General features: G+C 37.6%; 1 protein-coding gene across 4 annotated transcripts in view; it reads left to right on the top strand.

Moving 5' to 3' along the window:
- Window positions 1–22594, top strand: part of RANBP2 (RAN binding protein 2) — an 88707-nt gene that overhangs the window by 14140 nt on the left and 51973 nt on the right. For all 4 annotated transcript variants that reach the window (XM_014730863.3, XM_014730862.3, XM_014730861.3 and 1 more), the window contains exons 2-6: window positions 14002–14069; window positions 15901–16012; window positions 16508–16660; window positions 20366–20596; window positions 20933–21078. In XM_014730863.3, coding sequence (XP_014586349.2) covers window positions 14002–14069; window positions 15901–16012; window positions 16508–16660; window positions 20366–20596; window positions 20933–21078 — 710 coding nt within the window. The remainder of the gene's footprint in view (window positions 1–14001; window positions 14070–15900; window positions 16013–16507; window positions 16661–20365; window positions 20597–20932; window positions 21079–22594) is intronic.

Genomic DNA, 22594 nt, shown 5'->3' with positions numbered 1-22594 from the left:
TAGTCTCCACATGTTTGTGACTTTCCCAGCTTTTTTCTTGTAGTTGATTTCTAGTTTCGTAGCATTATGGTTGGAAAATGTACTTGATATGATTTCAGTCGTCTTAAGTTTATTGAGGCCTGCTTTATTTCCCAGGATATGGTCTATTCTTGAAAATGTTCTGTGTGCACTTGAGAAGAATGTATATTCTGCTGATTTTGGATGGAGTGTTCTATATATGTCTATTAAGTCCATCTTGTCTAGTGTTTTGTTTGAATCCATTGTTTCCTTGTTGACTTTCTGTCTGGATGATCTATCTATTGCTGTAACTGGGGTGTTAAGGTCTCCTATTATTGTGTTGTTGCTAATGTCTCCTCTTCAGGTTTTTAATACTCTTTATGTGTTTTGGTGCTCGTATGTTGGGTGCATATATATTTATTAGTGTTATGTTGATGGAGTGTCCCTTTTAGCATTTTATACTGCTCCTCTTTGTCATTACTTGTTTTGTCTTGATGTCTACTTTGTCTAAGTATAGCAACATCTGCTTTCTTTTGTTTGCCATTCGGTTTGAGTATCCTCTTCCATTTCTTTGCTCTGAGCAGCTAAGATGTGTTTCCTGGAGCCAGCATATTGTTGGGTCTTGCTTTTTAATTCATCTTGCTGCTCTGTGTCTTTTTATTTGAGAATTCAGTCCATTTACATTTAGAGTGATTCTTGATATTTGAGGTCTAATGCTGCCATTTTATCACTCATTTTCTGGTTCTTCTGCATTTCCATGGTATCTTGTCCCGTGTATTTCAGGCTACCAGTTCAGTTTGGTAGTTCTCTATTACGGTTTTGTTTTCTCTTTATTTATTATTTCTTTGTTCTGATTATTTGTTTAGTGATTACCATGAGGTTAGTATAAACAATCTCATAGACAGTCCAATTCTGATAACCTCATATTTCCTTAGATTAAGCCGATTCTATTCCTTTCCTCTTCCCCTTCTAACTTATTGTTGTCACAATTTACTCCGTCTTGTATTGTGAGTTTGTGTCGAAAATAACGAGATTAGGGCCTGTCCCTGTGGCTGGGCGGTTAAGTTCGCACACTCCGCTTTGGTGGCCCAGGGTTTCGCCGGTTTGGATCATGGGCGCAGACATGGCACCGCTCATCAGGCCATGCTGAGGTGGCATCCCACATAACACAGCTAGAGGCACTCACAACTAGAATATACAACTATGTACTGGGGGGCTTTGGGGAGAAGAAGAAGAAGAAAATAAGAAGATTGGCAACAGATGTTAGCTCCGGTGCCAAACTTTAAAAATAATGAGTTAACATTGATATTTTCGTTTTCTTTATCTTTAATATGATAATTGGTTGCTAACCTGTTCTGATAGAGAGCTGTAATTTTCTGGTTTTGTGTACCTATTTATCTCTTTGTTTGAGGCTTGTAAACCGTTTCTCTTTTTTTCAGGTCTTCTTTTATTTCAGGTATCAAGAAATTTTTAAGAATGTCTTGTTGGGGAGTGGGGTCTTGTAGCAGTAAACTCCCTGAGGTTTCATCTGGGGAAGTTTTTCTTTCTCCTTCATATCTCAAGAATAGTTTCACTGGGTAGAGTATTCTTGGCTGAAAGTTTTTGTCTTTCAGAGTTTTGAATATATCATTCTACTCTTTCCTGGCCTCTAAGGTTTCTGTTGAGAAATTCACTGAAAGCCTGATAGGGGTTCCTTTGTAGGTTATTTTCTTGTGCTTTGCTGCCCTTAATAGTTTTTGTCATTGGTTTTTGCCAGCTTTACTAGGATATGCCTTGAAGAAGGACTTTTTACAGTGATGTAAGTAGGAGATCTATTAGCTTCTTTTACTTGACTTTCTTGCTCCTTCCCAAGGTTTGGGAAATTCTCAGCTATTATTTCTTTGAACAAGCTTTCTTCTTTTTGAACAGGCATTCTTCTTCCCTTCTTTCTCTGGAATACGTACAATCCTTAGGTTGCATTTCCTAATTGAGTGGATATTTCTTGGAGAATTTTTTGATTTGTTTTTAGTTGTAGTTCTCTCTTCTTCATCTGAAACATTTCTGTATTTCTGTTCTCCAGACTGCTAATTCTTTCCTCCGTAACATCAGCTCTGTTATTCAGAGAGTACAGATTTTTATCTTGTTCATTGTGTTTTTCATTTCCAACATTTCTGATTGGTTTTTCTTTATAGTTTCTGGCTCTTTTGTGAAGAAGTTCCTGACTTTATTGAGTTATCTGTATTTTCTTGTAGCTCACTGAGTTGATTTATGATAGCTATTTTGTTTTTGTTTTTTTTTTTAAAGATTGGCACCTGAGCTAACAACTGTGGCCAATCTTTTTTTTTTTCCTGCTTTATCTCCCCAAATCCCCCCTGGTACAGAGTTGTATATCTTAGTTGCAGGTCCTTCCAGTTGTGGCGTATGGGATGCCGCCTAAATGTTGCCTAATGAGTGGTGCCATGTCCGCACCCAGGATCCGAACCCAGGGCCGCCACAGTGGAGCGCGCAAACTTAACCACTTAGCCACGGGGCCAGCTCCATATGATAGCTATTTTGAATTCTGATTTAGATTATAAATTCCTTGGCCTTCAGGATTGATTTCTGAGTGTTTGTCATTTTCTTTCTCTTCTGGGTTATTAACATCTTTTTTCATACTGTGTGATGGTTTGGATTTGTGCCTCCACATTGTGATAGTATCTGGTCACAGCTTCCATCTGCTGCCACTGGGTTAGGCTCAAGAGCTGTGTATTCTGAGTCCACCGTGACCCCAGCTTACTTGCTCACAGCTGCTGCTTTTTTACCACTTGCACAGGTACTCTGGCTGACAGAGCTTGAGTGCCAGGTTGGGGGAGGGGCACTGTCTTTGGCCTGTGTGTACCTGGGGCCTGTTCTCGCTGTGCCCTCACTATTTGCCCTCCTGGGGTCCTGGCTTGATGAAGACACCCCTGCAATAGCCATCTCTGTGTGGGGCTTTCCCACAGGCTGTGAGGGAACTTGGAGAGCAAAGGTGTTCCCACAGAGGGCCACCCCTCCTCTCTCTCCTCTCTGAGCCGCATTGTCCCACTCCCTGGGTTGCTGCCGTTGTGGGAGGGAGAGGAGATCCCCTTACCTCCTTCCACTTCCTCCAGTGGGTCCAGCACATCAAACTTCAGATGTAGGGCTGCATGGGTCTCTCAGATGTCTTTTGTGTTCTGTGAATGGCCTCTGTTGGTGTATGAATGTCTTTTTCATTATGTCTTAGTGGGCAGAGTCTAAGGAAAGAGGTCACTCCACCACGATGCTGATGTCACTCTTGCCAGCACAGAAAATATTAATTTTACTGAAGTACAGCTTATCATTTCTTTTATGGATTGTGCCTTTGGTGTTGTATTTAAAAAGTCATTACCAAACCCAAGGTCATCAAGATTTTCTCCAGTGTTATTTTCTAGGAGTTTTATAGTTTTGTGTTTTACATTAATGTTTGTGATCCATTTTGAGTTAAATTTTGTGAAGAGTGTAAAATCTATGTATAGATTCTTTTGTTTTTCTTTGCTAAGAAAGATTTGCTGTGAGCTAACATCTGTTGCCAACTTTCTTCTTTTTTTGCTTGAGAAAGATTATCCCTGAGGTAACATTCTGTGCCAGTCTTCCTCTGTTTCTTATGTGGGTTGCTGCCACAGCTTGGCAGACAAGTGGTGTATGTCCACACTCAGGTTCTGAACCTGCAAACCTGGGCCACCAAAGCAGAGCATGCTGAACCCAACCACCATGCCGTGGGGTTGGCCCCTGGATTTTTTTTTTTTTTTTTGCATGTGTGTGTCCAATTGTCCCAAAACCCTTTGTTGAGTGACTATCTTTTCTCCATTATATTGCTTTTGGTCGTTTGTCAAGGGTCAGTTGACTCTATTTATGTGGGTCTATTCCTGGGTCTGTTCTGTCCCATTTTACTATTTATACTCTTGCTAATACATCAATCCTCCTTTATCCATGGGAGATACATTCCAAGACCCTCAGTAGATGCCTGAAACCACAGATAGTACCAAACCCAGCATATGCTGTTTTTTCCTATACATACGTACACACCTACCTGTGATCAAGTTCATCTTATAAATTAGGTGCAGTAAGAGATTAACAACTATTACTAATAATGAAATAGAACAATTATAACAATATACTGTAATAAGAGTTATGAGACTGTGGTCTCTTTCTATCACAATATCTTGTACTGTACTTAGCATTCTTCTTGTGGTAATGTGAGGTGATACAGTGCCTATGTGATGAGATCAAGTGAAGTGAATGATATAGGCATTGTGTTGTAGTGTTATTTTTGAAATGCAGTTGACCGTGGATAACTGAAACCCTGAAAAGTGAAACCAAGGATAAGGGGGGACTCCTGTACTATGTTGTCTTGATTACTGTAGCTTTATAGTAAGTATTGAAGTCAGGCAGTGTGAGTCCTCCAACTTTGTTCTTTTTTAGTATTGTTTTGGTTATTTTCCCTCTCTGTATACACATTAGAATCAGTTTGTTAATGTCCACAAAATAACTTGTGATTTTGATTGGGATTGCATTGAATCTATAGATGAAATTGGGGAAAACTGACATCTTGGCAATGTTGAATCTTCCTGTCCATGAATATGGAACATCTCTCCCTTTATTTAGTTCTTTGATTTTGTTGATCAGAGTTTTCTAGTTTTCATGTGGATCTTATATGTGTTTTCTTAGATTTTTAACTATGTCATTTTTTGGGGTACTAATGTAAACGGTATTGTGTTTTTAATTTCAAATTCCATTTGTTTATTGATGGTATGTAGGAAAATGATTGGCTTTTTTTTTTTTTTAAAGATTTTATTTTTTGTTTTTCTCCCCAAAGCCCCCTGGTACATAGTTGTCTATTTTTAGTTATGGGTTCCTTCTAGTTGTGGCATGTGGGACGCCACCTTAGCATGGCTTGGTGAGCGATGCCATGTCTGCGCCCAGGATCCAAACTGGTGAAACCCTGGGCCTCCAAAGCAGAGTGAGTGAATCCAACGACTTGGCCATGGGGCCCAGCCCCACGATTGGCTGTTTTATGTTAACCTTGTATCTTGCAAACTTGCTATAATTGCTTATTATTTCCAGGAACTTTTTGGTTGATTCTTTCACATTTTCTGCATAGATAGTCATGCCTTCAGTTTTATTTCTTCTTTCCTAATCTGTATACCTTTTATTTCTTTTTTGTCTTATTGTATTACTTAGGATTTCAAGTATGATGATGTAAAGGAGTAGTGAAGGTGACATCCTTGCCTTGTTCCTGATCTTAGAAAAATTTGAGTTCCTTATCGTTAAGTATGATGTTAGCTGTAGGTTCTTTTGTAGCTCTTCTTTATTAAGTTGAGAAAGTTTCCCTCTATTGTCAGTTCTGCTCTGATTCTTATTGCTGTTAATTTTGGATTTAATTTGCTCTTTTTAATTTACTAAGGTGGAAGGTTAGATGACTGATTTTAGATATTCTTTTCTAATATGTGTTTCATTGTTATAAATTTCCCTCTAAGCAGTGCTTTTGCTGCATGCCGCAAATTTTGATGTTTTGTTTAGTTTTTATTTAGTTCAAAATAATTTAAAATTTTCCTTTGAACTTTGTATTATTTAGTAGTTTGTTGTCTCATACGTATTTTGGGATTATTCAGCTATCTTTGTGTTATTGATTTCTAAAATTTAATTCCATTGTGGTTTGAAAGCATACATGTATGACTTTTATTCTTTAAATTTGTTAAGGTGTGTCTCATAGTCTAGAATGTGTCTGTCTTGGTGAATGTCCAATGAGAGCTTGAGAAGAATGTGTACAGTCACATGCCACATAACGATATTTTGGGTAACAATACATTGCACATAAGACAGTAGTACCATAAGATTATAATGGAGCTGAGAAACTTTTCTCTCCTAGTGACATTGTAGCTGTTGTAACATTGTAGTTTCAGCATTATTGGAACTACAATACATTATTCACGTGTTTGTGGTGAATGCTGGTAAAAACAAATTTTCACTGCTAGTCATATACAAGTGTAGCACATACCGTTATGTATGGTACATGATACTTGATAAAAAGTGACTATGTTATTGGTTTATGTATTTACTATACTATACTTTTTATTGTTATTTTAGAGAGTAGTCTTTCCAGTTATAAAAAAGTGTATTGTAAAACAGTATTCCGGTATGCCATGTTATGCCTGCAGCAGCCTCATACATCTTGTGATTACTGCGTCTCTTGATTGCATCATTTTTTTTTGTGCTTGATTTAATGTCATGTTGTTTTGTTCATCGTGGCCCCTAAGCATACAGAATCTGCTAACATTGCCAGTAAGAGGCCATGTTGAGTGATTTCTTTAAAACAAAATTAAAAGTGATTTAGGACTACGATGGTGGAAAATAAGTGATTGTTATTGCTTGCCAGTCAGGCATGTCCAATTCCATCATGGCTACAATCTTGAAGAGCAAGAACAAAGTGATGGAAGCTGTTAAGGATCTGCTTCATTGAAGGCAATGAGACTAAGAGAAGTTCGAGAAGGGCCTATATCAGACGTGGAGAAACTTCTAATGCTCTGGATTGAAGAGCAGATGCAGAAGTGTATTTTTCTCAGCACCATGATGATTACAGCCAAGCTAAAAAGTTTGTTCGTGGAGCTGGCCCTGTGGCTGAGCAGTTCAAGTTCTGTGCACTGTGCTTCAGTGACCTGGGTTTGCGAGTTCAGATCCCCAGCACGAGACGTACTCCACTCATCAGCCATGCTGTGGAGGCATCCACTTTACAAAGTAGAGAAGGACTGGCACAGATGTTGGCTCAGGGCTAATCTTTCTCAAGCCAGAAAAAAAAAAAAGAGGAAGATTGGCTCAGGGTGAATCTTCCTCACCAAAAAAAGAAGAAAAACTTGTTTGCAATGTTGAAAGAAAAGGTTGTGCCTGACTACAATGTTGAATTTACTGCTAGTTGGGGTGGTCTAAACAACTCAATAGTTATATAATGTGGACGTCAGTGGTGCATCTGAGAGTGCTGATGTGAAGGCAGTTGAAGAAGTTTTGGCAACTCTAGATAAGCTGGTTGTAGAGGAAGATTACTTGCCAGAGCACATATTCAATATGGATGAAACCTCCCTATTCTGGAAATGAGTGCCTGAAAGGATTTTCTTCCATGAGTTGGACAAGTCAGTGCTAGATTTCAAGGCTTTTAAGGTCAGGATCACAGTCTTGTTTGGGGGCAGTGTTGCAGGCTATAAATTGAAACCCTTTATGATCTGGCACAGTGAGAAGCCCAGGGCCTTCAAGCATATCAATCAAGCACACACTACCAGTATACTATGAGGGCACTAAGAAGTCATGGATGACTTAGCTCCTCTTCCAAGATGCCCTCCTGAATTGTTATTCCAGTGAAATGAAGAAGTACTGTTTGGAGAATAACATACTTTTAAAGATTTTGCGTATTGTTGATAATGTTCCCAGACATCTTCCTTGTGTTGATGAGCTTCATCCCAACATCAGAGTGGTGTTTTTCCCTCCAAATACCACTCTTTGAGCCAACCTATGGATCAAGTTGTTATGGCACCTTTTAAGGCCTAATACCTGAGGAGGACCTTTGCCCAGGCTATTGCTGCAACTGAGGAAGACGCTAAGAAGACATTGATGCAATTCTGGAATGATTGCATCTATGACTGCATCAAGAACCTTGGTGGGGTTTGGGGCTCGTGAGACACTCAGGAGGTTCATCCATAACTTCAAAGGATTTGCCAAAGATGAGGAGATTGCAAAAATCAACAAGGCTGTGGTTGAGATGGCAAACAAATTTAATCTGGGTGTGGATGAGGGTGACATTGAGGAGCTCCTAGAGTTGGTTCCTGAGAAACTGACTGATGAAGAGTCGTCGGAACTGGAATAGGAATGCGTAACTGAAGAAGAGGCAAGAGAAAAGAAAACTGCAAGAGAAGAAAAAGAAGACCTCCTACCCCCTGAGAAAATTCACAGTCAAGTGCTTAGTAGAAGCTTTTGCAGACCTCAAGAAGCTCTTTAAACAGTTTGAAAACATGGACTCCAACACCGGGGAATAGAGAGGAATGTTCATGGTACATTATCTGCTTACAAGCAAATTTATGATGAAAAAAAGAAACCAAGCAAAACACCATGGACATATCTCTGAAAAGAGTGACACCTCCTGAAGAAGAGCCTCAGGCCTCAGGAGGTATTTCAGAAGAAGCCTTGTTATCATGGGAGATGACAGCTCCATGAGTGATACTGCCCCTGAAGATCTTTCAGTGGGAAAAGATGTATAGAGGTGGAAGACAGTGATATTGATGATCCTGACCCTAGGCTAATGTGCTTAAACAAAAAAGCTTAAAATACAAAAAAAAAAAATTTAGGAGTAGAAAGTAACTTATAGAATAAGGATATAAAGAGGGAAAAGTTTTTGTATAGCTGTATGATGTGTTTGTGTTTTAAGCCATATTATTACAAAGGAGTCATAAAATTAAAAATATTTGTTTACAAAATAAAGTTACAGTGATCCAAAGTTAATATTGAAGAAAGAAATATTTCTTTATGAAAAGTTTTTGTAAATTTATCATGGTGTTTAAGTGTACAGTGTTTGTAAAGTCTACAGTGCTATACAATATGTCATAGGCCCTCACCTTCACTCACCATTTACTCACTGACTCACCCAGGGCAACTTCTAGTCCTGCAAGCTCCATTCATGGTAAGTGCCCTATACAGGTATACCGCTTATGTTTTATACCATGTTTTTACTCTACCTTTTGTATGTTTAGATATCTTTAGATACACAAATGCTTACCATTATGTTACAGTTGCCTACAGTATTCAGTGTAGTAACATGCTGTACAAGTTTATAGCCTAAAAGCAGTAGACTCTGCCAGATAGCCTAGGTTTACCATCTAGGTTTGTGTAAGTACTCTCTGATTGCAGAATGATGAAACCACCTGACGATGCATTTCTCAGAATGTATCCCCATCGTTAAGTGACGTGTGACTGTATTTGCTGTTGTTGGATGAAGTAGTCTATGGATTTCAATTATATCCAGCCGATTGATGATATTGTTTAGTCAGCTATGTCTTTACTGATTTTCTGTCTATTGAATCTGTTTCTTATAGAGGGATATTGAAGTCTCCAAGTATGATAGTGGATTCATCTGTTTCTCCTTGGAGGTCTATCAGTTTTTGCCTTACATACGTATTGCGATGCTCTGTTTTTAGGTGATTACCACATTAAGGACTTTTATGTCTCCTAGGATAACTTTTTTTTTTTAATATCCTTTTTTCTTTCTTTTTGGCTGGGAAAGATTTGGCCTGAGCTAACATCTGTTGCCAGTCTTCCTCATTTTTTTTTCCCTCCCCAAAGCCCCAGGACATAGTTGTATATTCTAGTTGTAGGTCTTTCTAGTTCTGCGTGAGCTACCCCCACGGCATGGCTCCTGACAGATGATGGGTGTGGTTCCGTACCCTGGAATGGAACCTGGGCCACCGAAGTGGAGTGAGCTGAACTTTAACCAGTTAGGCCATCAGGGCTGGCTTGAGAATTGACTTTTTTTTATCATTATGTAATGTTCCTCTTTATCCCTGATACCTGTCTTTGCTCTGAAGTCTTCTCTGTCTGAAATTAACAAAGCTACCCTTGCTTGCTTTTTTTTTTTTTTAAAGATTTCATTTTTTCCTTTTTCTCCCCAAAATCCCCCGGTACATAGTTGTATATTCTTCGTTGTGGGTCCTTCTAGTTGTGGCACGTGGGATGCCACCTCAGCGTGGCTTAGATGAGCAGTGCCATGTCTGTGCCCAGGATTTGAACCAATGAAACACTGGGCCGCCTGCAGCAGAGAATGCAAACTTAACCTCTTGGCCACGGGGCCAGCCCCAACCCTTGCTTTCTTTTGATTAGTGTTAGATTGGTATGTCTTTCTCCAACTGGTATATCTTTCTCTAACCATTGACTTTATTTATTTTATTGAAGTGTGATTGACATACAACACTATATTAGTTTCAGGCGTACAACTTAATGATTTGATATTTGTATATATTGCAAAATGATTACCACAATAAGTCTAGTTTACATCTGTCACCATACATTCTTACAGATTTTTAGAACTTTTAAGATTTACTCTCTTAACTTTCAAATATGCAGTATAGTATTATTAACTATAGTCACCATCCTGTGCATTATATCCCCATGACTTATTTTATAACTGGAAGTTTGTACCTTTTGGAAGTTTGATTCCCTTCACCTATTTTGCCCATATCCCACCCCCCCCCCCCCAATTTGTTCTTTAGTATCTAAAGCTTGTTTTTTGTTTCTTTGTTTGTTTTGATTCCACATAGAAGTGAAATCATGTGATATTTGTCTGTCTTTGACTTACTTTACTTAGCATAATGCCCTCAAGGTCCATCCATGTTGTTACAAATGGCAAGATTTCATTCTTATTAATGGTTGGATAGCATTCCATTGTGTGTACGTGTGTGTATGTGTATATATGTATATACATTCGTGTGCCACATAATGATGACATTTCAGAAAATGATGGACCACATATGCAACAGTGGTTCCATAATATTAATGTCATATAGCCTAGGTGTGTAGTAGGCTGTACCATCTAGGTTTGTGTAAGTACACCCTATGATGTTTGCACAACAATGAAATCGTTTAACGATGCATTTCGTAGGACGTATCCTTGTTGCTAAGCAGTGGATGACTGTGCCACATTTTCTTTATCCATTCATCTGTTGATGGACGCTTAGGTGGTTTCCATATCTTGACTATTGCAAATAATGCTGGAGTGAACATGGGAGTGCATATATGTTTTCCAGTTAGTGTTTTGTATTCTCCAACTATTTACTTTTAATCTGTATGTGTTTTATATTTAATTTGAATTTCTTTTAGACAACGTATAGTTGGGTCTTAATTTTTGACCCATTCTGAAATGCCAGTGTGCTGCTGTGTTGTCCTGCCTAGATGGGATTCTTAGAAGCGTTCAGTCACAACTAAACCGATCTTAGCTTTGATTTAGTTGCTCCTCAGGCAAGCTTATGCACCAGTTGTCTGAACTACAGTTCCTCTTGTATTGAGCAGGATTAATAGGAAACAACCCAACATCATTAGAGTAAAACCAACCTGTCTCATGAAGGTCTAAACCCAGCTCATGTTGAGTGAAGATCTAAACCCAGCTCTGTTAGTGAGTGAACCATCCAATGATAGGTGAATTCTCCTTCACAGGAATAGCAGAAAGTGACATCAAGGACCAAAAAGTGAGATTTCTGAATGCTTGGCCGCCCAAAGCCAGTATGGTAACTTTTCTGACACCTCCTGCTTGAAACTAAAAAGATTAGAAGGTTGGGAGGCCCTGCTTTCAGGGTCTGTATTTCTACTGAATATCTAGATAAAGTGATTTTTTTTTCCTTTCTGTTTCACTGGAGTTTACTCAGCTTGACTTAGGATACTTGTGCTATGCTTTTGACAGGTGTGCTAGACCCAGCCCTGCCTCCCCATGGTGTGCAGGAGAGGTGAGAAGGAGGTGAGTGGCACTGGGAGCCTCTCACTTATTCTACACTTCTCAGTATCTTCACTGTCACAGACTAGAGTCATGCTCAACAGGGTCGTCTTTGTAAGCTGATTCTCTCAAACTCATTGCCCCTTAGCCGTAGTTTCACTAGGATAGTGAGAATCTTGTTCATTCGTTCATGCATGTCTCTAATTAGATGGTGGGGCATTTGTCTACCTTAAGACAGTTAATTACTCTGCCATTTACCTGCTTTCATTGAGTTTTTCTCTCTGACATAGAAAGCACTGGACAGAAATCACATTACATCAATACCCGCTATTGGTCTTTGTTTAAACAGTCAGGCCTCTCAGGGCTGCCCCTGTTGGAGACATACATTCTGGTTTTAGTTACTGGCTAAACCATAGTATGCAAGGGCCACATGATGTAAAGTTGGAGATCTGGGCAGGTGCCATATCATGCTAGTCTTTGGTGAGAAATTTGGGTATTTTGAAAGTGTAATGGAAGCCATAGAAGACTTTTAAATTTTAAGCAAAGGCATGGCATGGTTTTTCTTATGTTTTAAAATGATACCCCTTTGGTGAATGAATTAGACAGGAGGAAAAGTATACAGAGGGAAACAGGAAGGAATTAGCTTTTTCAGTAGTCCCAGAGAGAGATCATAGCAGGCTTGGACTTTGGTAGTAGCAGGAGAGAGATAACATAGAAAGTACAACTGACAGGTCTTGTTGATGGTATTTTGCACCTAGGTTTAGAGCTTGGAGAAACAAGAACCAAAGATAGATATTTGAGAGTCAACATATTGTCAGTTGTCAATAGGTGAAATCCAGGTTATGTTACAGATGAGAGATCCTGAGGGAGAAGAGGACTTAGGACCTCCTCTTGGGAAAGTCAGTGTGAGGATGAGCCTGTGAAGGAGTTGGAGAAGGAATGGCCACTAGGGTAGAAGTCAAACTAAAGAGAGTATGGTATCTTTGAAATAATGAGAAGAGTATTTTAAGAAGATACTTGTTTTATTATTTTTTTTTTTAGATTTTTTATTTTTTTTTTTTCATTTTTCTCCCCAAAGCCCCCTGGTACATAGTTGTATTATATTCTTGGTTGTGGGTCCTTCTAGTTGTGGCATGTGGGACACTGCCTCAGCGTGGTTTGATGAGCAGTGCCATGTCCGCGCCCAGGATTCGAACTAACGAAACACTGGGCCGCCTGCAGCGGAGCGCGCGAACTTAACCACTCGGCCACGGGGCCAGCCCCAGAAGATACTTGTGATTTAAGAGTATTTTTCTGGAGGTTTCATAAGAAGGAAAAACTGAAACTTTATATAGTGAACAATGGGGATTAAATTATTCTAGTCCGTCTGGTACCTAGTCTGCCCTAGATAACTACTTCTCATTTTATTCAGGTTTCTGATCAAATATCCCCTTAATGAGAGCTTTCCTGCCAGCCCTGTCTCTCTCTTATTTTATAGAATCTATAATACCATTATTTGTGCTCCACCACCTTTACCAACTAAGAAAGAAGAAACACTCCCAACTAAATAGGCACGCTGTGGGCACAGTGTTAGGATACCTGTGATTTGTGAGACGAATACTGATTTTAGCTTAGTTAAAATGTGATATTCTGTAAATAACTGATGAAATACTGTAAAATAGCACAGATAACTGTGTGCTTGTCACATCTCCTAAAATTCAGGTTTCGTGAAGACAGAGACTTTGTTTACTGCTGATTGTCCAGTGGCTAGAAGAGTGCCTGATGAATAGTAGGCAGAGTGAACAAATCCTAAATCTGCATTTTTTAGGAATAAAATGAATAAATTAAAACATACTGCTCTGTAGACTGTTTTTTGATTTTTTTCTGTGTCCTTGTATAGTTTTCTAAAAGAGGATGTTTGATGGCTGTGTACTCTTATCATTATCACATGTCTATAACATTATCTGATGTGTCCAACATTCTGGACTTCGGAGCTTATAGAAATAAAAGAGCTGGAGTCTGGACTTCGTTTATTACCTGAAGAATTCAGTTTTTATTTCTGCCTTGAGTGTGAAATACTCATCTGTAGAGAGAACGGTACCTGGACCAGGAATCCCCAGTACCTTAATGGGTCGGAAGTACTTCCATATTCTTCCCCATAAAGGCTTACACGTGGTAGGAGAAGAGAGGTTTCTGGTAGACCTCCTCCCCCCGCCCCCACCATGTAGGCGGGTTTCTGTCTGTTTGCTTATCTGTAAAGTGGGAGAGTGGCACCACATGATTTCTGAGGTTTCTTGCTGATACAAATTCTTAATTTCTAATGTCATCTTGTCTTGCTGTTCTTAAGTTTATTGTCTGTTTTATTGTGAGAATTATAAAACATGGAATCATGACTTCTGGACCATATATGTATTTCTGCAGGGTTTTTGTTTTTGTTTTTACCTTTTAAGTGAACAAAACCCGATGATATTAACATAGGACAAATTTTTAGTTCTTGAGAAATTTTTGAAAAATTCACAAGATGAAAAATAAAAACTATTATTTTTTTTTAGAAGTCAATGAAAGGATTCTATTTTGCAAAGCTGTACTATGAAGCTAAAGAATATGATCTTGCTAAAAAGTAAGTACCAAACAATAAATATGCTTTAGTTTTATGAAATCAATGCCTTTACCTCATGTTCTTCTTTGAAATGGGTAAAAAATATATTTTTTTCCAGCAGTTCTTCCTCAGTACAGTATATCCTGGAAATAAGGGATTCATCGCTCAGACTGATGTTAAGAGTAGCCTAGACCCCATGGAGATTGAGCCTATAATGAGCGTTTTCTACATGCCTGCTGCTTGTTTATACCTAGGGCAAGAAATTTGGCTTAAAACACTTTTCCTAAAGATTGTCCTGGGTCCTAGAATAAGAGAGAGCCATGTTTATGTCTTAATTTCTTCCTGGTTAGATATCTTGTACTTTAATCAGCTGGAAAATAGCAGTGAATACGAGATTAAACTGTGATTCCTGGGCAGGAGAACAGCTTGTGTAAAAGATCTTTAATTAACTGAATAGGTGACACTGAGGCTTTGTCTTGGGTCTGTAAGGTTGATGATCTGATTTCCTGGTTTGGAGTGGCTTAAAGCAGGAAAGTAGGAGGGAGGCAGGTTATTTAAAGGCATTGATGGGAAGATGGAAATGCTGATAAGTAAGGAGAATGGTAACACTGTTATTTAACTAGTAGCTTTGGGTCTGTTAACCCTTCTTCCTTATTAATACGATACTTTTTCCTCCAGTTTTGGTCTTTGGTCTGATTTCTCTTATGATAACACTCACTGAGTCTAGAAGATGCTTACTTATTTGTAGTTGTTACTTGATTTTTGGGTTTTTTTTTAAGGTTGGCGCCTGAGCTGTTGTTACTGTTGCCAATCTTCTTTTTTTTCCCCCTTCTTCTTCTTCTCCCCAAAGCCCTCTGGTACATAGCTGTATATTCTAGTTGTGAGTGCCTCTGGTTGTGCTATGTGGGATGCCACCTCAGCATGGTCTGACGAACGGTGTGCCATGTCTGCGCCCAGGAACCGAACCAGCAAACCCTGGGCCACCAAAGTGGAGTGTGCGAACTTAACCATTTGGCCACAGGGCCGGCCCAGTTGTTACTCGATTTAAGAAATGGAAATTACCTGCATTTGGGTAGTGTATTTAGTAATTTTTCCACTACTCTATTTAGGTGGGTACAGTACTGTTAGATACCGTTTTCTTGTTTAAAAGGTAAGTACATTCACTTAGTTGTTATTTGGGGAATTGGTAGTCTTTAGTGTTTTGCATTATGATAACTTTAAAAATATTTGCTATAATCACTTTCTAATTCCTTTGCAAAGCTCTTTAGTGGTTTACCACAATGTAATCAGGAAGAAAAAGCAATTTATGTGTTCATTTCTTATGTGTAGGTAGCACTGGAAAAAGTATTTCATAAGTGTGGTGTTTAATGGTAAAATGAGTATGTTGTCAACTTTGTATGTATGTTTGTGTTTAGGTATTCATTTTTTTCCTGTGGATACTTTTGAGTTATCTGCATATTCTAGTTTAAATAGTGGTAGTCTGACCGGCCCTGTAGCGTAGTGGTTAAGTTCAGTGCACTCTGCTTTTGGGGCCCATGTTCAGTTCCTGGGTGTGGACCTACACCACTCGGTGGTGGCATGCTCTAGTGGCGACCCACATACAAAATAGAGGAAGATTGGCATAGGTGTAAATGTTCCTCAAGCAAAAAGAGGAAGATTGGCCATAGATGTTAGCTCAGGGCAAATCCTCCTCTGCAAAATAAATAAATAAATAGTGGTAGTCAGTAATTAGAATGACAATATATATTAGTGGGTGCTTTGGTTTAAGATGAACTCTTCACTTAACATTTAAATACAATTTTAAATGTGATAATTTAAAGATTATTACTTCTGTATTGTTACTTTTGAACAGATACATATCTACATATATTAATGTGCAAGAAAGGGATCCCAAAGCTCACAGATTTCTCGGTCTTCTTTATGAAGTGGAGGAAAACATAGACAAAGCTGTTGAATGTTATAAGGTAAACTGTATAAGATTAAAGTATAGCCTTTGCACAGCCAAACATACATGATGCCCAGAGTAATTTATGTAATAAATAATTTAAATATATTTTGTGGAAGTCATGAAAATAAACTTTGGTATCGTAGTACTATTAAGTGACACAGCTTGGAACAGATTTTAAATTATGTGACCAAAAGTACACTATAGTTTATCATTAAGAGGTTAGCACTTGTAAAAGATTAACATCTGTAAATTTTAAGTCTAACATGGTCACAAATGCTGTTCTTATGTGTCTGATTTTCTCTCTCTCTCTTTTTTTGGTGTTTATCTAATAAGAACATAATTTTTCTTAAAAAAAGTTCCAAGACAGTTTGAAGTTTAATTTTAACAACTTTGAAATAATATGTTGTTATTTAGGAAGTGTTTTTAATGGCACAGTGATAAATTTTTAACTTTTGTATATGAGTGTATAGACTTTAGTATTCCTACTAATCTATTTCTTTTCTCATATCAGCGTTCAGTGGAATTAAACCCAACACAAAAAGATCTTGTGTTGAAGATTGCAGAATTGCTTTGTAAAAATGATGTTACTGATGGAAGAGCAAAATATTGGGTTGAAAAAGCAGCTAAACTTTTCCCAGGAAGTCCTGCAATTTATAAACTAAAGGTAAAAAAGTGAACAAAACAAAACATATAATAAAATTAGTTGGGGAAAACTTAAGACACAGCTATTTCTAATATTTGGAGTTTAAATGACTTTTCAGTAGCAAACCTTAAACCAGTGTTTGTAGAGGTGAGGAGTCAGTGGGAAATGGGTGAAGGTGGTCAAAAGGTACAAACTTCTAGTTATAAGATGAATTCCGGGCATGTAAAGTATAGCATGGTGGCTATTGTTAACAATACTATATTGTATATTTGAAAGTTGCTTAGAGAGTAGATCTTAAAAATTCTCATCACAAGAAAATTTGTAGCTGTGTGAAGTGATAGATATTAACTAAACTTATTGTGGAAATCATTTCACAATATATGCATGTATCAAAACATTGTGCTCCTTGAACTAGTACAGTGTTATATATGTCAATTACACCTGTAAAAAGAATGACAAAACAAAATTGTTTTCTTCAAACCTTGTCTGAGCATATGTTGTCTTATTAGGCAGTATTATGCTTTATAAATGGTATCTCATTTACCCTTATGGAATCATTAATATTTTTGTAGCTAGATCTTGGAACAAAGATTTAAATTGAGCCCTGATATAAAATTTTTACTTTATTGAGTGAAAATTATCCATGACAGTTTAGGGTTATTATAAAGTTTTTTAAGAACAGTTGTCTAAAAATGAAAAGGATTGTCTTTGGGATAGTGGGGTTTTCAAGCAAAAGGTAAAAGATAGTTTCTCCAGTATGTTGTAGGTAGTTACTAAAAATGATGGGAAGTTGTTGCTAATATATTAACTGATTCTGATTGTTATTCTTTACTGAGTAAAATGCAATTTACTAAGTAACTCTTTTGGAGAAAGTCTGTCCAAATGTGCTAGGCAAACAGAATTTTAAGTGTATATTGTTTTTAATAGCTGCCCCCCCCATTATGCATGTTTCTGATAAAAATTTTTTCAGCTTTTTATTTTGAAATAATTATCAATTTTTTCACAGGAAGTTGCAAAGATTGTACAGAGAGGTCCTGTGTAGACTTCATCCAGCTTTCCCCAGTGGTTACATCTTATGTAACTATTGTACAACACCCAAATCAGAAATTTCACTTTGGTACAGTGTGTGTGTATGGTTCTTTTTCATTTTATCACACGTACAGATTTGTGTAACCACCACTGCAGTCAAGATGCAGAACTATTTCATCACCATGAAGATCTTCCTCACACTACCTACCCCTTTTATAGTCATCTCCACTGCCCCCCCCCCCCCCCCGACCTCACCCCGTCATCCTTAACCTCTGGCAGCTACTAATTTGTTCTGCAACTTTATAATTTTGTAATTTCCAAATGTTATATAAGTGGAATCATGCAGTATGTGACCTTTTGAGGTTGGCTTTTTTCATTCAGCATAATGGTCTTGAGATCATCCAAGTTGTGTGTATTAGTAGTTTGTTCCTTTTATTACTGAGTAGTATTTTGTGATATGGATGTGTTCTACAGTTCAACCATTTACTTTTGAGGGGCATTTTGGTTGTTTCAGTGTTTGGCTATTATAAATTTGCTATGAACAATTGTGCACAGATTTTAAAATCTAAGCTATTTTAAAAACTCCTAGAGAATGAATACTAATGTTAATTTAACATTGTTTTTTTCTCCCTCTGATAAGCAGCTGGGCTTTAAATATTAATGTAAAATATTTGGTCCAAGTGTGCAGATTTCTTTACCTTATCATCTTTGTATGCCTCAAACATAATTCCCTTATTGGTCATGACAGTCTAGTCCATGTGTGACACTGTCATTAAGGAAGATACATAATGGTGGAGGGTTATTTTTCTTGCAGTGTAATACAAGTTAGATGCCTCTGAAGCATCCTGATTTTGTTTAATAACTCTTTAAAGCTGAACCTTTCTTATATCACATTCCCCCCACCCCCATTTTTTGGAATTGAAATCCATAAGATTTGTAACTGTTTAGCAAAGTAATCGTTCCTCCTGAAATTTAAGGCTTACTTAAGGTAAATAGTTTTTTGGCGTTTGTTTAAGTGAATGAAAATGTTATTGATGAGACGACTTTTTCTGTTGAGTATGAGAGTAGAATTTTTGAAAAGCGTATGTAATGATGTTGATCTTTTACTTATTTATTTTTAAACAATCAAAGTGTGGAGCTCTTGCAGATATAGAAAGGCCAAGTGTAAGTTTATGGAAATGATCCAGAAGAAGGTGAGAGGGCGATGAAAACAGAGCACTGATGGAGAGCTTGGTCTTTGCTAGGTGGAGGGAGCAAGGAGATGAGTACAAGTAGGTAAGGTAAAGTGGAACTTACTTCTGATGACTTCCGTTTTCTTAGTAGGGGATGAATTGTGATCATAAGTTGAAAGTGAGAGTTGAAGGAAAGTGTGGAAAATTTGAGGAAAGAGTAGGAGTATGAAGTGACCTTTTCAGGGAATGGAGAAAATGAGTCTTTTAGAGGTAAAATAGGTTTTGGTCTAGGCATTACCAGTTTGGAGGGTTGAGATTATGAAAGTAAATCAGTTAGCCTGGTTGTGATTTCCAAAATTCACTACCCCCACTTATTCAGCTGTTAGTTTATAGGCACAACGAAAGCAGGTGATAGGGTTTTTCTAAGGAAGAGTAGAGGAGGGAATTAATTGAAAGGAGCTGTAAGCAGTAATTACGGAGATTAGGGATTATGACATTTTAGATTGACAGAGAAGGAAAGTATGAGTGTGTGTGTTTTATGGAGAATTAAAACTTGGTGATGTCATTGTATTGAAGGGAGCTTTTCATGTGGTACAGGCAAATATGTGTGTCAGTGAGGGCATGTGAGCCCTGAGTGAGGTGGAAGAAGGGGTGTGGTGGTCTGAGTTGTATGACCAAAATACAGATTTTGAAGACCCGTGTCAATGCCGTATGGGTGGCTAGGCTGGAGTATAGAACAATGCCATAGAGGTGAGGTAAAGAACTGAGTAGCCAGGCTGCTGTATATCTTGTACATCTTTCAATTGCTAATACCAGTCACAGTTGTTAGGGATGAAGGAAAAATGTTTCATTCCAGTTTCTAATGTTGAGGAATGGCTGGAGTAGCTGGATAGCATGTCCTTTAGAAAACAGGATTATAAACAGATGTAGGGGGATGTATGATTTGGAGGTGACATTGGGAGTGAGTAGGTTACAAACCCCACTTCCTCTGCTTGTATGTAGGCTAGCAGAGAAAAAGCTACCGTGGCCAAGAAGTAATGTGGGTTATCTCGAGATGATACTGTGTTCATTTAAGGCCAGAAGGTGAAGTGAAGATTCTGAGAAGATAGCTGAACAACAGGAAGTCCAAAGTGGGAGCAGAGGGGCTAGGGGATTGAGTCAGATTTAGGGAGATCTAGAGGAGTTTGAGGATAAGGATCGTGGTGTGAAGATTGACTGGGGAGGCCTAAACTTCTAATGGTGACTGAGGTGTACGTGGATGTGAGGCAATAGTCCTAGCAGTATCTGAGGTGAGGATGTGCAGCCAGTGCTGCTATGTAATCCCAGATGTTTCTCTCCACATAAGTTTCTTGGGGTTTAGCTTCTGGGCTGGAAGCAGCTCTTTGAAGGGTCTAGTGAGGCATGTAGGATGGTACTTCTGGTGGTAATTTACGAAAGCTAGACACAGTAAAATGGTGCTCATAGGAACCATGATGTGTTTAAAATTACACCAATGTTTCTCTAAATTAACAACTTTTTTTAACAGGAACAGCTTTTAGATTGTAAAGGTGAAGATGGATGGAATAAACTTTTTGACTTGATTCAGTCAGAACTCTTTGCAAGACCCGATGATGTCCATGTGAACATCCGACTAGTAGAGCTGTATCGCTCAAATAAAAGATTGAAGGATGCTGTGGCCCACTGCCATGAGGCAGAGAGAAACATAGCTTTGCGTTCAAATTTAGAATGGAATTCATGTGTTGTACAGACACTTAAGGTAGGCAAAAATTGTTGGGTCTCTCTATACTTCCATATAGACAATTACCATACATCCTGTTATAATTAAGCAGTACCCTCTGAGACTTAAATTTCTTTCGTTACTGTACAGCAACTGTGAAATGAAGTTTTTACTAGGATGATTTTAACTTATAATAGGTAGATTGGAGAGATAAATAAGACAAATACATTTTTTTTTTGGTGTTTCTATAGGCTGATGTAAAAATCAGTATGGTTTTACAATATAGGAATGGGCAAAGGAATTTGTAGGCATAAAATGATTAATTTTGTAACATTTGATAAAATTTTTTAACTTGGTGTTCTTTCTGTGAAATAGGAGTATCTGGAATCTTTACAGTGTTTGGAGTCTGATAAAAGTGACTGGCGAGCAACGAATAAAGACTTACTTCTGGCGTATGCTAACCTTATGCTTCTCACACTCTCTGCTAGAGATGTACAAGAAAGTAGAGAATTATTGGCAAGGTATGTTGACTTAAGGAGATTACATCAGTGTAAATTACAGATTTTCTCTTCATAGTAATTCAGTTCATTGGTCTAAATATTTTTACTGAGTCATTATTTCTGTAATGTACCCAGGGGTAGTAGTTAATACAGTGAACCACCTGGAAGGCATCTTTCTTCTTTTGTCGTGGTATTATGATTGATTTTGTATGACTGATTTTTAGAGGACTGTGTTATTGTTTAGGTTTGATTAAATTGTTTTTGTAGTTAAATATCTAGTTCTGGCATGCTTAGTAAAGAGTCAAGCCTGAAAATGAATGTTCTCACTGCTATTCCATATTTTGTTTCAAAAAGTAATAATCTTGAGTGAAAATCAGAGAATAAACTTCATCTGTCAGATGTTCTAGGAGAGGCAGTTAACATCACTAGTATTGCAGAAAACAATGTTTATTTTAGAAACAAGATAAGTAAAATATAATATGTGATTTTCTGTTTTCCTAAATTTTGATTTTGAGGACCAGTATTCCACTTCACTTAAATAAATTCCATTGAACAAAAACATCACTTAGATTTGTCTTAAGGATGTTGGTTTAGAGCAGAGGTTGACCAGAGCTTGTGGGCCAACTATAGTTCAGTGCTTGATTTTGTAAATAGAGTTTCATTGGAATACAGCCATGCCTTTTTGTTACATATTATCTATGGCTGCTTATACACTACAGTGGTGGAGTTGAGCAGTTGTGACGGAGATTGTATACCTGCAAAGCCAAATTACTATTTGATCCTTTATAGGAAAAGTTTGCCAGTCTCTGGTTTAGATTATCCATTTGTTTGAAAGGTAATTCTTGTTATCCATCTGAGATATGGAAAAAGTTCTTTTCATTGGGGTCTAGTGGGTAGATAGTTTTCTTGAAGAAGGACTTAGTGTCCTAAGATGGTAGAGTACTGGTAGTGTCCAAAAAAACTAACTTACACTTTTAGATTACATTGAAAATATTTAGGGTGTTTTCCTTTGTATGGCTTATATACTCAGAAATTTTTGGTCTCATGAGAAAATGAGGATGAAAAAGACAATTTCTTAGTAGTACTATAAAAATAATCTTATCTTCATGATCCCTTGAAGGGATCTTGAGAACCTCTAGGGTTCCCTAGAACTCACATGCTAGAAAAAATACCTGCTGCTCACATTTCTTATTATATCCTACTTTAAAATCATGTTTCACATTTCTATTAAGTGTTTGCTTCTGTTTTTCTTACGAAATGAAGACTGAGGACCATTAGAATTTGGAAGCACTAATTAGTATGTGGGTTACAAATAATAGAAATACAATTTATTTAACTCTAGTTATCTATATAGTAAGAAGAGCAATTATGATACTGAAAACTCAAATCTCTTAAGTTTTTTACTTGTGTTTTGAAAATGGCATGTCTAATCTGAGAAATTCCAACTTTGAATTAAATAATAAAACCATATGATCGAAAAGAAGCTAGGAAATATTTTAGCTCCCCGGTTTTATTCTGGTCTGTTATGAAACATAAA

The sequence above is a fragment of the Equus caballus genome, chromosome 15 (assembly GCF_041296265.1).
Source record: "Equus caballus isolate H_3958 breed thoroughbred chromosome 15, TB-T2T, whole genome shotgun sequence".
In the NCBI taxonomy this organism is placed as follows: Eukaryota; Metazoa; Chordata; class Mammalia; order Perissodactyla; family Equidae; genus Equus; species Equus caballus.
The sequence above is the reverse complement of the archived record's forward strand: the minus strand, read 5'-3'. Positions and strand labels throughout refer to the sequence as shown.